Source organism: Vidua macroura, chromosome 1 (assembly GCF_024509145.1).
Source record: "Vidua macroura isolate BioBank_ID:100142 chromosome 1, ASM2450914v1, whole genome shotgun sequence".
Lineage (NCBI taxonomy): Eukaryota > Metazoa > Chordata > Aves > Passeriformes > Viduidae > Vidua > Vidua macroura.
In genome coordinates this window covers 99,754,763-99,771,316 of record NC_071571.1, presented here as the reverse complement: position 1 = coordinate 99,771,316, position 16,554 = coordinate 99,754,763, and the positions used below count along the sequence as shown (strand labels likewise).

The 16,554-nt window shown below is 35.6% G+C and overlaps 1 protein-coding gene across 1 annotated transcript in view; it reads right to left on the bottom strand.

Moving 5' to 3' along the window:
- The window catches only part of CDH19 (cadherin 19), a 65,140-nt gene that overhangs the window by 12,521 nt on the left and 36,065 nt on the right, over positions 1 to 16,554 (bottom strand). Inside the window, exons 4-9 of the mRNA XM_053987792.1 lie at positions 14,902 to 15,021; positions 14,107 to 14,271; positions 13,045 to 13,229; positions 11,737 to 11,990; positions 9,237 to 9,373; positions 1,917 to 2,038 (exon numbers count right to left, since the gene is read on the bottom strand). Of these exons, the coding sequence (XP_053843767.1) occupies positions 1,917 to 2,038; positions 9,237 to 9,373; positions 11,737 to 11,990; positions 13,045 to 13,229; positions 14,107 to 14,271; positions 14,902 to 15,021 (983 nt within the window). The remainder of the gene's footprint in view (positions 1 to 1,916; positions 2,039 to 9,236; positions 9,374 to 11,736; positions 11,991 to 13,044; positions 13,230 to 14,106; positions 14,272 to 14,901; positions 15,022 to 16,554) is intronic.

Here is a 16,554-nt window from a genome sequence, read left to right as displayed (position 1 = left end):
TTGGACAGCCAGGCCACCTTTAAAATCACATTTGAATCTTTTGGTTTCTTACAGGAGAAAAAAAAAGGATATTTTTTCTGTGAGTAAATATAAAAAAAAAAAGTTAACACCAAAGAAAATACATCAGCTAACAATTCTGTTTTAATCTTAAACACTGAATAAAATATGATAAACACTGACTGTGATAATCATGCACTTCAGTAGAATTTTCCTGTTGTTCTTCCTAAGATAATTTGTTAATGAGAAAATTATTTAACATTATTGTCAAAATCTCAACAGGCTAAACTAAAGATGCCTGTGATTCTCAAAAACCTATAACAATGAAAATAATGAAAAAAAAACTAAAGTAACATTATGCTTTTCTGTAATGTGAGAAAAATATTACATTCATCCCTCTTTCATATATTGCAATGTCAAAGAAGAATTATTCAGTGTACTATACTAAAATAATTAATTGTTATTGTTAACACTGCTATTCTTTACAGAACACTTTTATCCAGTGATTCCCAAAATACTTAATATAGATATATAATTGATACTGAAAAGTAACTATTGATCGGATAGCATACAGATATTGGTTATCAGCAGGCAATTATGGAATACTAAAAACCTTGAGAAATAAATCACCTGTGTTTTTATCTCGTAGGTAAGTCCAAAACATGGATAACAAATATCCATGTTATAAGCATCTATATTTAATTCATGATGTCTTGAAGCCATGGAGCATAAAGTGCAGTTGATTTAATGCCTGCACTTTTATCTGTCAAAGACCAATAGATACCCAAAGACCTATTGGTCTTACTCCATATACCTCCTAAACAGAGGTAGCCTTTGCAGACAGGGAGATTTCCAAACGCAGAACAAAGTAGTTGCTGATAGAGAAACATATAAATGGATGCAAAAGGCCATAAAGAGATCACTTGGACAACAGGAAAAGCTTTATTTAACCACAGACTAATTGAGGTTAAAATAAATCAAAATGGAATAAAAAGAGAGATTCTTGGACTCAGAAATCAACATAACAAAACGTTTGAACAGAACCATCACAGATATCCCAAAGGTCTTTTTTTATGTCCAACTAATGCTTTAGAGTGGTGGAAAAGCATTTAGATTCTTCTCTTTATAGCTTTTTTTTGCTTGTTTGAGTATTTTTGGATGTTGTTGTTTATTTTGTATCTTTTTCTTTAAAAAGACCCAAACCAACCAATAAAAAAACAAAAACAAAAACCAAACCAAACCAAACCAAAACAAAACAAAAAAAAACCAAAAAAAAACCAAAAAACAAACCCAAAATACTTTTTTTTTTTTTTTTTTTACAGGAGGAAAATGGAAAGACAGCAGTGTAACTAGGAATTGGGGCAGCTGACTGATGATACCCCATTCATGTGGATATCAAGTAGGAAATGGAAAATAATCTTCTGGGAAGGATGTTAAATATAACAATAGATTAAGCTGCCAGCTAGGAAAGGTGTTTTGAGGGCTATGTCTTAAACATTTTCAGACTTGCACTGAGCTAGTCAGGATTTGAATTCAGTTCACAGTAAAAGATCTAAAGGACACAATGGATGTGTATTCCAGACCTAGTTCTTATGTTATTGCTGAAGTTACTGGCCATTTCATCTGTGACCTTAATATGAAATAAATTTGTGCCCTATATTTTTTCAGAAGTTTCTGCCTGTACTTTATTACTTTTTTTAAAATAGAAACAAGACATACATGTTTTGTTTTAAAGGGGGAAAAATACGCATCACTGTACAGAAATTTAAATTTCATATTATACATATATCAACAGAACTAATTTTGGAAATAGAAAAAACGCAGTCTGTACTCACAGAACTGAAAGAATCAATGCTAAACATCTCAGACCAAATCTTCATTGTAGTGAGAAAAATAATGACTAACTACTTCACGCTCACCTGTCCAGAAACTGTATTTTCACAAACAAATGTTTCATAATTTTTAGGGAATTCTGGTGCATTATCATTAACATCAAGAACTTGGACATACACATTTGCTTCTGAAATTTTTTCCGGATTTCCTAATGGTTGAAAAAAGACAGAAATAAAAAAGTTATAAATAATCTACTACGTATTTTAAAGTAATATAAAGATTAGAAAATTTTACCTATATTCTTCAGGGAAGAAAATAATCACAAGTACCTATAGACATATTTTTATACTATTATAAATAATACAGTACCATTATAATAGTATGTCTTGAAATAAGATATTTCATGTAAAATTTTGGATTTGTTCATGCTTTTCTTTACCCAGTCAGAAACTGATTTAAATGTAAAAAATAAAACCTGATCAGGAAAAATTAAATAATGTTTTGTTGATGAAGAAAAATTTACTGTACTAGCTATATCTAAGGTTATGTGGTAGGAAAGTGCTGAGTCTTCTAAGGGTATCTGGTCAAGGACCTTTTCCAGTGAAACAGGAATTAATAAGACAAAGAGGAAGCCATAAACAAGAACATACTGGATCAAAAATCTGAGGGACAAGTGATAAAGAGGGGGGATGATGAGGACCTAACCTGGTCAGATATACTAATTGATGTGGACACCTGAAGTGTGAGAATGTTTTTTCTATCAGATCAGTAGCCTTGACAATTGATAGACCAATGGAGGAAAAGGGGGAAACAGACACAAAACCAAGAGACAGACCTGACAAAATAAACACAGAGACTATGACAATGAACAAACTTAATCATAATTGAGGGGTTATCCAGAAAACACAGGACAGCAATTCCAGCTAGATCAACTTGGACTTTGTAACTCGCAAGACTTTAAATGAGAGGGACCCCAGATCTGGGGAAATGGGGACCCAGTGGAGATGGATGGACCCATGGGAAACACGCAGAGAGGAACAAAGAGTTCAGCTAGAAAAGGGTATAGAAGGGGATGGTTGTGTGCAAAACAGGTCCAGCCAGTGCATTTGTCTGACTGAGCCTTGCACCTGATCACCAGTCTGTTCTATCAACTTACATCTTCTTAATAAATGTTTTCTTAGCCATGTTTCTGCACCATCTCACTCTTTCTCACTGCATATGTATGTGTGCTGCAAGGACTAAGTGGCAGCTGCTGGTGTGACCTGCACATGTGTGAATGAAAATTGGTTCCATATACTGGAGTGGGATGGGGGTCTGTGATGTCAGCTACTGACTCAGGAACACAGGGGACAATTGTCTGTGTCCTCCTCAGATTTGGCATGCACGGGATTTGTGTATGTTTTTACTGACAAAATTGAAACTGGACTCAACAATGGTTAGGATCCTTGGGTCCTAAGGAGAAGTGCTTGGCAGGTCCACACTGAGGGAGGACTTGCAAATGTGGGGTGCATGAGGGATTAGTATGTGAGTTCTGTGGGTTTCAAGCAAGTATCAAGTGTGCACTGAGTGGTGAGTTGGGGGCCCATGAATTAGATAAGAGGACTTGGGATATAGGAGGGTGTATTGGACAAACAGAATTAGATACTGAAGGGATCCACGAGTGTGTGTGTGCTTGTGAACCTGGAGAGTGTTGTGCATGTGTGTATATGTCTGTATTAGTGGTCTTCTGCCTTCCCAGAAGAAGAGGGGAGTGGGTTGCCTGTGCTTGCAGTCAGTGGGAGTCCTATATGTAGGTGCTGCTGAAGGCAAAGCATTGTCTCTGTCAATCCAAGTGACTGACTGCTACTGGCAGAGCCTGCAAACAGGTCAGCAGCATTCCTGAACTGGGTCTGCTGGTCGACAGCAGCTGAACATGAGCCAACTTGTGCCCAGGCGGACAAGGGTTAGCTGAGGAAGCTGAGGTTGTTTAGCCTGGAGAAGAGGAGGCTTGGAGGAGACCTTATCACTCTCTGCAACTATCTGAAAGGAGGTTGCAGGGAGATGGGAGTTGGTCTGTTTTCCCAAGTAAGAAGTGATGAGTAGCCTCAAGATGCACCAGTGGAAGTTTAGATTGGATATTAGGAAAATGTTCTTCTTGGAAAAGGTTGTCTAGCATTGGAATAGGATGCCCTGGGAAGTGGTTGATTCACCATCCTTGAGGGTATCTGTAGTGCCAGATACAGATCGGGCAGCAGGCACATGGTTTAGGGGTGGACTTAGCAGTACTAGATTCATGGTTCGATTCAATGACCTTATCAGTTCCTTCCAAATTAAACTACTCCTTAATTCTTTGATTCTGTATTGGATACCTCTTGGAAGTCCTTTACCTATCTGCACATTGAATCCTTACTTACGCAGCACAGCTTTAAGAAATATCTGCTTCTTCACAATGTAATTTATTATTCTTGTAGGCAAAAAGTTCCTCTGCAATAGCAATGCTCACATTAACTTGGATGTGTTGTTGGGTAATGAAGATGTTTTTCCAGTGATTAAAGTAATCTTAAAATATTCCAGGAATACAGAACATTTGTCAACATTAATGTCTGTCAATATATCACTCACCTGTATTCTAAACCAGGAGTATGTCAATAATTACAGTTAAAATATATCTCATGTTCAGTGCTGATGTCACTGCATCTGACCTGTTCAGAAGTTCTTAAGGCACTGATTTAAATTAGTCAAATGGACCTTTAAGAAAAAAAGCAAAATGTACTCCTCTGCTGCTTTTCAAACTACATCAGTTTGGTTGGTTCTTACATTACTTTTTTTAATGTATAATACACTAGGTGCTTGGAGCAAACATTTGTTTTCTTGGATCTTATGGAATCTATGCTGATAGCTTTGAGTCTTTTGCTGAAGAAAATGGCAGCAAAAGCAAGTACCACAGCAATAAATGCATAGACACTCAGCAGTTTCACATTTCTGTTCCTCCTGTGAAGTCATTACAGCTGTGCTAATTTACCAAACCTTGTGATCTGTCAGACTCATTTCAAAAATACTTTGTGGGATGATATTTCTCTTGTTGTTTCTCTCAAACATCCATACAATAGGCAATTAAATAGTGCTCAGCTTCTTTTAAATAAATATAAAAAGTAGCATACATTCCTTTTAGAAATAATATCAAGAGTGTAGTAGTTACTTTAATTCTTTTACTGAAGTCAGAATTGGATGTTTAGGGCAGAGATTTGACTACATTGTCTTTCAAAGGAGAGCTTTGTAATCTTTAATAGAAAGCAGGGAATAACTTTGGTGTCTTCAGTTGTAAAAAAAGTGGCACAGGAAGCACTCAGCTAGTTTTGCCTATTCTTACCTTGCTTGTTAGTAAGATTCATGGGTACTATATTGGCCATAAAGCCTACCCTTTACTTGCACAAAACATTTACATAGCACATTGTTGGAATCACATCTGTATTCTTTCAATAAAAGGTTGGGGGCTTTTTTGGGTTTTTCGGGGTTTTCTTTGGGGGGCCAGGGGGGTTTTGTAATAGCCTTGTTTCTAATTCTTTAATATATTTGGGTTGTAGTGTCATAGCTGCCTTGATGGGATTTTTTTTTCCCTTAGTATAGGGTTAAATGACAGGGAAGAGCATTTATCTTATTTCTGTATGTATAGAAGTTTTTAACAATATGAAAATTTTTAATTTTTCTGAAATCACACCCTTTTTGTTTTGGGAGGGAACAACATATAACAAAGCCACTCTTGAAATCAGTGCCTGGTGAATATTTAATGACAGTTTTGATGAAGCAGAGTTACTGCATTGGTTGCATTTTGAAGAGAAGGTAGGCAACATGCATTCAGCTAATGTACCAATATCCTACATTACCTAAATATCACCCAATTAGCAGAATTTTTTTTTGTCACAGTCTCTATGAGAGAGATCAGGACTTGAAAAACAAGGACTAAGAGAAGAGGATGTCAAGTGCAACAGGCTGGATCAGTGTGAAAATTAAGATGACACTTAAATTGTTAGGGACCCATATTAGTAACTTGAAAAGAAAAGCAATGACCATCTCTAGACACAAAACAGAACTCAGTATTTGCCGAGGATTAAAGAAAGCTTACATTGACATCAGCCAGCAAACATAAACTTGTAATGATAACAATAATACTAGCATTACTACTAACAATAAATGTTATCTTCATAATTTATATTTTTATCGTATGACTATCATTTATGCTAAGGCAAATTTCTTTGCTTCCTAAAAGAAATGAACATAAATAGTTTTTTTAAGAAAGGACTAATCCAAAAAGTTTAAAGTTTATAAAAAAAATATTTATGTGACCAAGGCAAGGTGACATTTAATATTAAATTTATAGTATCCATACTGAAATTATCACAGAACTTCAGTCCTGTATCCAGATCTGGAGACCCTCATGAAAGGACACCTGCAAGACTCAGTGGTAAAATGACTCTTGTGTGTTGTGAGTTATTTTTTTGCGGACTGACAGTATTAAATAAGACTGATCACATAATAATAGATAATTGAGGTTGGAAAAGACTTCTAAGTTAATCAAGTCAAAATGTCAACCTAACTCTGCCATGTTCACCACTAAACCATGACCCCAGGTATTGCATCCACAGGTTTTTTGAACACTTCCAGGGAAGGTAACTCATTTACTTCCCTGGGAAACTTATTCCAATGCTAGACAACCCTTTTACAGGAAAAAAAAAATGTCTTTAGTATCTAATTAAACTTCCCCTGGTGCAGCTTGAGGCCCTTTCCTCTCATCTTCTTGTTCCATGACAGAGAAGACTGACCCCTACTTCCCTGTAACTTTCTTTCAGGAAGTTGTAGAGAAAGTTCCTTCCCAGCCTCCTTTTCTCCAGTCCAAACAACCCCAACTCCCTGAGCTGCTCCTCACAGGACTTGTGTTCCAAAGCCTTCACCCTCTCTATTGTCTTTCCCCAGATATGCTCCAGCACCTTCTGGAAGCGAGTGGCACAAAACTGAACACAGGACTCAAGGAGAGGTCTCACCACTGCTGAACACAGGGGGAAAATCACCATCCTGGTCCTGCTGGCTACACTATTTCTGATCCAAGCCAGAATACCATCGGCCTTCTTGGCCACTGAGGCACATGCTGGCTCATGTTCAGCTTCTGTTGACCAGCACCCCTAGGTCCTTTTCTAGCAGGCAGATTTCCAGCCACTCTGCCCCCTGCCTGTAGTGCTGTGCAGGGTTGTTGTGACCAAATGCAGGACCTAGAACTTGGCCTTGTTGAATCTCATACAACTTGCCTTGGCCCATCAATCCAGCCTGCCCACATCTCTCTGCAGAGTTTTTATACCCTTCAACAGAATAACCTCCCACAGCCCAGCTTGGTGCCATAGGTAAGCTGACTGAGAGTGCACTTGATCAAATCATCCAGATCATTGATAAAACATATTGAACAGAACTGAGCTACCCCAGTACAGAGCTTAGGGGAAAGCCAGTACTGACTGTCCCTCAATTGGATAGTAATGATTTAAGGATTTCTTGCTCTCAGGTAGGATTAGAATGCCATTGTTTGTGCTTCAGCCTTGTACTTGGTGAAAGTTTCTTACAACCAAGTAAAAACTATGAAAGGAAACTTGATTTTTCTTGAGCTTTAGGCATAAAGTGGAGAGTCAACAGTTTGCAAGCTCTCCCTGATCACATTTAAGTTCCAACAAAATAGGCCTACTTCTGAATACTTTTAAAACATACTCCCTCAATGGCATGAGGATAGGATGATCCACATCACGGGTCCAAAATAACAGAGTCAAGCCTCTCTCACATTAGTGGGATCTCTGATCCCTGCAATTATTGCAATGGACTCAAAAGTCTTGTGTAGTGTATGAATGTCAAGGCGTATCAACAGGCTCCTAGGGATGTTACTGTTGTAACACAGTTTCAATACTTGACTAAGGTACAATGAACATCTTATTTGGATGAACTCTAATGGCATTTTGATTGCATTTCAGTGGAGCCACAATGTCATCCACCAAATGTCTCATGCACACAGTACACCTTATGACTATATTTCAAGGAATAATATACTGCTAGTCCTTGATACAAATACTTTCAGGTGTGCCCAGGCCAAGGTGACCTAACTTCAGATCTTTTGAACATATCATTATAGACAGTGACCTTATAATCATTAAAGAAATAAAGAATAAGTATTTGAACATAATGAGGTCTCCATTTCTCTATAATAATTTTAATTACTGTGAAAGTCTTACTTCCTTTTGCTGCAGGAGACAGTTATTAATTTATAACTTTTGGTTCCCTCCTGTTTTATTGTTTAACTAAATAAAAAAGTCTAGGCCAAAATTATCCTGCTGTGTTTCCATAGAGCTGTTCAAGATATGCCAGAGATCAAATTTGCTAACACCTGTTGTCTGCCCAACAACATGAGAATGAAATTCGTGCTTAAAATCTCACAGAGAAGATGAAAAGGAAGATAGTACTATCAATTCCTAAATACAAGTTAAAGACTTCAATGAAAATGGATATTGACCATCCTATAGTAGACTTCCAGCAGTAATGTTCTACACGGAACTCTCCCTTTTGACAACAATTCAGTTTAATAATATGTGTTTAAAGTGGTCATAGCAATAAATGACATTTAACTGCGATTCAGGTGTAAAGAACAGGTGCTAAGAGTATTTGGCAAAATCAGTCTGATTTATTGATTTTACTCTAGTTTCATATGGTTTTCCTCCTTCCTGAGGATGAATGGGATTAGTTTTTAAATAATATCCCAATAATCTTAAACTGCCTTAAACTTAAGGCAGTTAAACTGCCTTACAAATAAGGAACTGCTAAATTTCTAGTGTTGTCCCAGATTTAGGGCAACCAGATCATCAAAAACACCAACAGAGGTAATTTGCATTTGACTTTCAAACAAAATTGACACGTAAAATCTATATAAAGGGTGCTTCAAGGCTCTAATTGTCCCTGAATAGACGTCTAGATGATTTAGGCCTTAACATTCACAATTAATTTGAGCCACAGGTTTCTGACTGGTGTTAAATTAGACCCTGGATAATTTCACAGTAGTCAAAAATCTGGTGTGAAATTAACCAGGGTTTAATTTAACATAAGATCTTGCACTGCAGGAGCAATTTTTATGCTTCAGTGTAACTTGAAAGTGCTACACTCTTGATCCTATTACGATTTCTTTTTTCATAAGGTCATCTTTTATGAAAAAGCACAGAACCTTGGAGCTCAAATACATTCCACTTCTATTTAACTAACCATTTTAATAATGCTCCTTAGTGTAGCAAGCAACAGTAATATAATCAGAAAGAAGAATGTATTCTCCACTTAAAAGAAGGCATATACAGAGGATAATTACAGTTCCCAGTGTAAAAACCCCAGTGTTCCTTACATTTCTTACTCACTTGTTTCTGTGGCTGTAACAGTTATGTTGTGCCAAGAAGCTATCTCTCGGTCCAGAGGTTCAGTGGTAATGATTGCTCCATTGTGCTCATTGATGCTGAACAGTCTCTTTAAATGAGTGCTGTGGACAATAGAGTACCTGCACCAAAAAAAGGAAAGAGATTCTGTAGTACTGAAAAGTTCCATCAGAGACAAGGACATAGAAAGCTATTGTCAGCTGAGAAAACAGAGCTGTGCATATATGCATATAAATGTGTGCTGTAACAACTTGTAAATAATGAAAAATGTACATGTATAAACATTTAAAATTCACTGCCGCCAAGATCAAAGCTCTTATTTTTATAAAACTAAATACGTCTCAGATCTACATTAATATGAACTGAATCCAAAATGCATTATTCATTCTTACTTCTAAGTCTGTCTCACAGCAGGTGAATGACTTCATTGAAAAGAAACAGCAAAATTGCCGCTTGTGAAATGAATAACACCAACATCTAAGTGGAGGTATCATGGCAAATCTATTTTATCATTGCTGACATGCTCTGATGCCAAGGGAATGGGCATTATAAAGACAGACAACTATCTGTAATGAGGTGACACTAAGGCAGAGTACAAAATCCTAATGCAGGAGATGATTGCAGGGAAGACTCAGTGCTCTCAAGTCTTTGCTGAAAAGGCTCCAGATGCTGTGGATGTGTACATGTGCACATACATATACACATGCCACTCAAGCTGTTAAAGTCTAACCACTTGTTGCAGGACAAAGATGAACTGAAATAGAAACCAGAGATACTGGTTCAAATGTAAAATATATTTACTGATGTTTTTAATGGCCTACAAAGCAAAAGACTATATGATGTGGTTGCTAATAAGGTCTATTTCATGGAAATAAAACCTGTTTGAATAGTAGAAAGATTCTTTCCACTCCAATTTGGAATGCCCACATGCAACTATTCCTTTTTATTGTACCTTTAATTCTGCTTGACAAAGCCTTTCTGTTTCCTGTTGACACTTAGGGCTGACATTGTGTCAGTAGTTAAATGACTCTCTAATTTGTTATTTATAGCTACATTTTGTCTCTTTTAAAAATCAGTAAGAAGGTAAATCGAAGAACCAGAACAATACCATACATGAAAGCTCTTATAATCTGAAACAAAGTTTGGATACTTATAAACTTCTATTTAAGGTATTTATAATTTTTCTGACATAGTCATTTTGTTTGGGCATTTTTTGATAATCTGATTCTTGATAAACATTTTTCAGAAATAATATATTAGGTATTTCAGGTTTTTTATTTTTTATTACTAACATAGTGAGGTTTTGTTGCACACCTTTTTTGTTTGTTTGAAACCTGGAGTCCACAAAGCAACACAAGTTGTTGTCTATATTATAAGTAACTGCTGTCATTTATGATAGGAATGGTTTCAAAATTAGATTAATTCTCACCGCACTTAGTCCAAAAAAACCATATCTTTATATTAGAAGTGATATACTCTATTCTAAAATAACTCGTTGACGCAATACCTGTATCACTGTTTTGGGGCTATGTGGACATATTCAATTTGAAGCCAGTTCCTCCAAAACATTTCTGACTAAGAAGTTATAGATATGTATTAGTGCTTAATTGTTCCACAGGAGATGTTGAAGTCATCTAATCAAACCACCAAATGAGCCCTTTTAGAGGGGGAAACAAAAAAGATCCATGTATTTTTTTTTCTTATTTAATTTAACCTATTACTAGTCTAATAAATAACAGTAATTAATGGAAAATCATAACAAATCACCACCTACAGCTCTGAAGCCATAGCATAATATATATGCATTTCTCCTTTTAGAAATCTACACATTATAAATTATTTTGTGTCTCAACCATTTGTTACTGTATCCTGCTTTGTCTAAATTGCATAGTACACAGTGATGTCAGGCAATTCAAGAAGCAATTTTAATTATAAATCCCATATTAAAGATTAATTACCTGCTTTCTCATTTAAAGACAGCAAAATTATTTATCATTGATATTATAAAAAGCAGAATCTGCTGTTGCTGGGTTGAGTGGCTAGGTGTCAGCTGGCTTGTGGTGAGCAAATTGTTTTGGGTCTTTTGGCACCACTTTTTTTCCTTGGGGATTTGTTGTTGATTTGGGTTTTTCTCATCTCTTTTCTTTGATATTATTATTATTATTATTATTATTATTATTATTATTATTATTACCATTATATCTCAATAAAAATAATAAACAACTGTCTTTATTTGAACCCATGAGTTCTCACCACTTTACACTTTCAATTCTCTTTTGCATCCCAGTGGCTGTGGGAGTGAGCAAGTGCCTGTATGGTCCTTACCTGCCAATGCGGCTTAAACCATGACATCTGCAATAACCTTGGCTATCAGAGTAAAAGCACGATTAACTGCAATTATGAGCTATGGTGAGGAACAGAAATATCCTTTGGAAATACCAACTACATTTGCATTTGAGGCCTTTTCACATTTTAAGACAGGTACCTGACTGGACTCTCCTCATCATCTGGATCTCTGGCAGTTACGACCCCCACCAGTGCACCACTCATAGCTCCTTCAACAATCTCCATCACATAGTTCTCCAAGGTGAAAACTGGAGGTTCATCAGCATCTTCCACATTGATTTTGACAATGGTTGTGTCTTCAAATGGCTCTTCTTTCAAAAAACGCTCATCAATGTATCTGTTTACAGCTTTTACTTGAATACTGTATCTCCTTTTGCTCTCATAATCCACTCTCTGTTAAGAAAGAGAGTGAGATTTGGAATATTTTTTTCTTTATATTTAAATTAAATATAGTTCAATAAATGGTGTGAGATTAAAGACAAAGTAGTGCTATGCTTCTTTTAAGAATGTTTAAAAAAATGGCTACTACTAAAAGTTAATTCTAAGGTTTCCTTTTTATGTTAAAAACACTTTCAAATTCAAATGTTTGCTTGTTTGCTTTCACATTTCATGCTGGCTGTAATGCTGCAGTCAAGCAACACTAAAAAAGAATTCTCATAGAATGTCACCCCTAATAACACATGGTTTCATTAAAATTTTAGATAGTCTTTATCTTCTGAATTAAATAAATAAATAAATAAATAAACAAAAAACCTACTAAATACATATCTTCTCAAACTAAAAAAAAACCACAAAACAAAGATAAAATCTAAACAAAACAAAAAACCTCTTGCACTTAAAGCATTCAGTTCTTCAGGGTCCTACATTTCACTAGGCTATTGAACTCTATCTTCATTTCAGATGATCCCTGAGATGACTGAGAAATCTTTCTGAGTGATTCCAAAATAAATTACACAGTATAAAAGAATATTAATTTTCTTAATTCATAAACTGGTCTTTTTTGATTGTACTTAGTATCTTTTTAAAGCTATGTCCCAACCAAAACTCCACTATCTAATATATTAATAAATTCTTGTTTCAGTTAACAGGAGGTTTTGGAGGTAAGGTGAGATTTCTTGCAATTTGTTGATAAATATTTTACAGGCAATGCACTGGAGAGATAGAATATATTCTCACAATGGGATACACTTATGGCACAGTTAGGGATAACATTAAGATACTCTGACTGTCACAATTATACTCAGCAGTTATAGGAATGAGTCAAAAATGTCAACAGAAAGAAAAGCATTTTTCTTTTTTATCCCTCGTAATATTCCAGTCAAATCACAAAACCTAAAGAAAAAAAAATTAGACAATCCAAAGCAGTAGACCTTTTTTACACATCCAGCTTGCTTGAGGATTTTCTTTCAAATATTTAGAGATTTTTTTAAGGTTTCTGAGATCTCACCTTTTTCAGTAAGATAATTCCTTCTTGAGTCTCATCGTTAGTAATGATGTTAAAAACATCTGAGCCATCTGCTTCAATGAAATAGTCCATGGCTGCGTTGTCCCCAATGTCTCTGTCTTCTGCGAAGACTTTGCCTATGGTGGTGCCCACAGGAGCCTCTTCAGAGACACTCATATAGTAGAGTCCTAAAGAAACAAATGCTGGCAAAGTTTAGTGATCTGCCATGGTTCATAAGTGCTGTAGCTTGAGGTTCTCAGAGAGCTGGGAAAACCCCCACCCTCTACCGGAGCAATTGACATGATCTGCCATTGTATAGACTAATGGTTTTAAACTGAAGGAGGGAAGGCTTAGATTAGATATAAGAAAAATGTTTTTTACTCTGAGGGTGATGAAACACTGACACAGGTTGCCTAGAGACAAGGTGAATGTTCCATCTCTGAAAAAATTCTAGGTCAGTTTGAAGGCAACTTTGAGCATCCCTGCCCAAGGAGGGTTGGACTAGATGACATTTAAAGTCCATTCCAACACAAACTATTCTATGGTTCTGTGACTGAACAGTGAAAAAAACAGTGGAGGGCAGGACTTCCTAACAGCACAGGTTTTTCCTGGTAGGCAATGAGCAGCTCCCACATCTGCTAGAAACTACCTGGGCAGAGAGGTTCATATTATTTGCCAAAAAACACTCTAGCATGTGTCAGGAAAAAATGAAGAGAGTAAGAGAAGAAAGAAGAAGAGTGAAAATGATGCTATATATCCCGTTATCCAGATTTTAGGCTGAGGTAGTGCAAATTATAGGGAAAGCAGTTTAATGATTTGTCTCTAAAGTCTATTAGTAAGTAAAACCAGCAGACTTGAGATTTTTGCAATGATAGATTTTCTTTTCCTCTTGGTTTTTGAGCTTTTGCGAGGACTTCTTTTTTTTTCACTATTTTACTTTTTTACAGCTGTATGCTATAGTCAAAGCACAGCCCTGTTTTAAAAGAACTACCTGCAAACCTAACAGAGCTACAGTGGATCTAAATTTCCTCAATAGTTCCATTACTGTAATTAGCCTCTACTCACGCTGTTGAAATTCAGGTGGATTGTCATTGATGTCAGAGAGATTGATGGTAACAGTAGCTGTCGCAGAAAATGCTCCTGGTTGCCCAACCATATCTTTGGCTTGAATGATGACCAAATACTGATCTTTTGTTTCTCTATCCATTTGGGAAGCCATTCTAATGACCCCTAAAAATAAGAAGTATAATACAATGGCATATAAGTCTCATTTTTTTCTCAAAATCTGACATGAGTATATAGTATAATATGCATATAACATATATCTCTGCACCCAGTTATGAATTTTCATTCTAAACCTTGCATAGCACAAATTCTTATAGTGGGTATTAGTGCTCATGGTACTACGCTGTATGTCAAACCCATATATTTAGAGTTTTGGGGAGCAGAATACTCCATATATTTCCTCTACCATATGGAACCATCTCTCTTACTCAGAAATTAGGTTTTTGGAGGGATGTCACTTATCTGTCATTTCTCGACATGCAGATAGAAATATCACATGATGTGCCATAGAGGTGTTGATTGAGAAGTGTTCCTAGATTAATTTATAAAGTGTGATATCCAGAGTCTAACTCTTTAACAAGATAATTTTCTAATAAGGTTTAGATTTGTTAGAGAGAAAGAATTTCATCTTCTTATGGGAAAGAAAGGTTGAATTTTTTTTTTTAGATCTAGGAACTATGCAGAGATGTAAGAGTGTAGAGTGGTACCAGTTGATGTTTGTGTTGCAATCGGTAAAGACAATTTTGCTTACATCCATTTTATGAGTTTATGAATATACAAATTCACTTGTAGTACCTGTCTTTGGCTCCACAGAGAAATAAGGCTGTCCCTCAACAAGACTGTAAAGCAGACGAGCACTATTCCCATAAGAAGGATCATCAGCATCTGTAGCTGTTACCTGTGTAACCGAAGTACCTCAAGGAAAAATAAAATAGATTATGTTTGTATTCTTCTTGTATAAATTGTCTCATAATTACAAAACATAAATTCTTTAAAAATCTTTTAACATACCAGTTATACTAATAAACAGTCCTAAAAATTTACAGGAGCAAATGGCACCTATTAAATTTACCATTAAAAAGGGAAAATATTTTCTCAGCAGCTGTTCTAGTTGCATTCAAAATTTCAATTAAAATAAAAATAAATCGTATATGCTTTTTCAGCACTACATTTATATTGCTTAAAATGCGACATATATTGTGCTTATTTTCTAATATGTCAGTGGAGTACAGCAAATTGTTTCTCCTCCTCTCCTTCAAAGTATTTTATGGAAGTTTCCCATAGGAATAAGAAAACACAGTCACTTTATCACCAGTAGACCCACTGGTGATAAAGAAATTAATTGTTAACAAGCAAAGCGACCAAGAAGTATAAGAAGGCTGTGATAATGTTTTTATTCTTGAGTCTTTAATGAGCTTGTCCCAGTGCAAGACTTGTGGCAGAAATCCCAGTGCAAAAACACAGTGGAATCAAACTACAGAGCTTGGTTTCTTCTTTGATGGGAAGCTGTTCTTATCGTAGATAGAAGATTGACAGTAATCCCATGACACCTTCTCTAATGACTGTCCTTTAAAAAAAATATCCACAGTAACATCATTTTTTAAGGTAATCATTATTTTTGTCTTTTTTTCCTCACCTATATTCTGCATTGGAATATAAATATCACTTCTTGTGAGGAACAGCAAGAAATCAAGCTACTTTCTAAAAATTTCTGGCATACATTCACATGGTTGCACCTGCTTATCAATACAGCAGTATAGTTAGGCTGGAGGAGAAAAGAAGAAAAGGTGGAGTGCAAGGAGTTAGACCAGAAACACCATTTTTTTAATGACAAAAGCAAATGTGATATTTGTCCCAAATAAAATAAATATATTCATTGCTGGGTTTTCTAGCAGCTAAATAGTTTTATTTTTAAATAGAAATGAAAAAAGCTTTCTCATATAAGGATAGGCTAAATTGAATAATTTATTTCTTTAAAATTTTTCTTTTGCATTTTCTCTCAATTTATTGAGAAGCATTTGAAGTAATTCCATAGCGTATGTTATTTTCTCTCAGGCAGAGAGTAAACTAAGTTGTTATCAATTTCCACCAAATTTTGGACCTATATGTCCTTCATAACTTACCTATAATATTAAATATCTGACCTGTGTGTTTAGATGCATAAATATAGATGATTTAGATGTGTGCATAGATGTATAAATGTATATACAGATCCTATTGCTTTGGAGAAATTTTAAAGATAAAATCACAGATTCATATTTAATCAGGGTACATATATGCCTCAGAAATAACAATTCTTTAATAAGACTGAAGAGTAAATGGAATCTTCAGCTACATAGCTGTTAATGTCGTATCAGCTGCAGTCTATGAAAATTGCTCTCACAATCACAGAAAATTCATCCTCTAAGAAAATTAAGCATGACTAGAACACAGTTGTTTTGAAAAAAA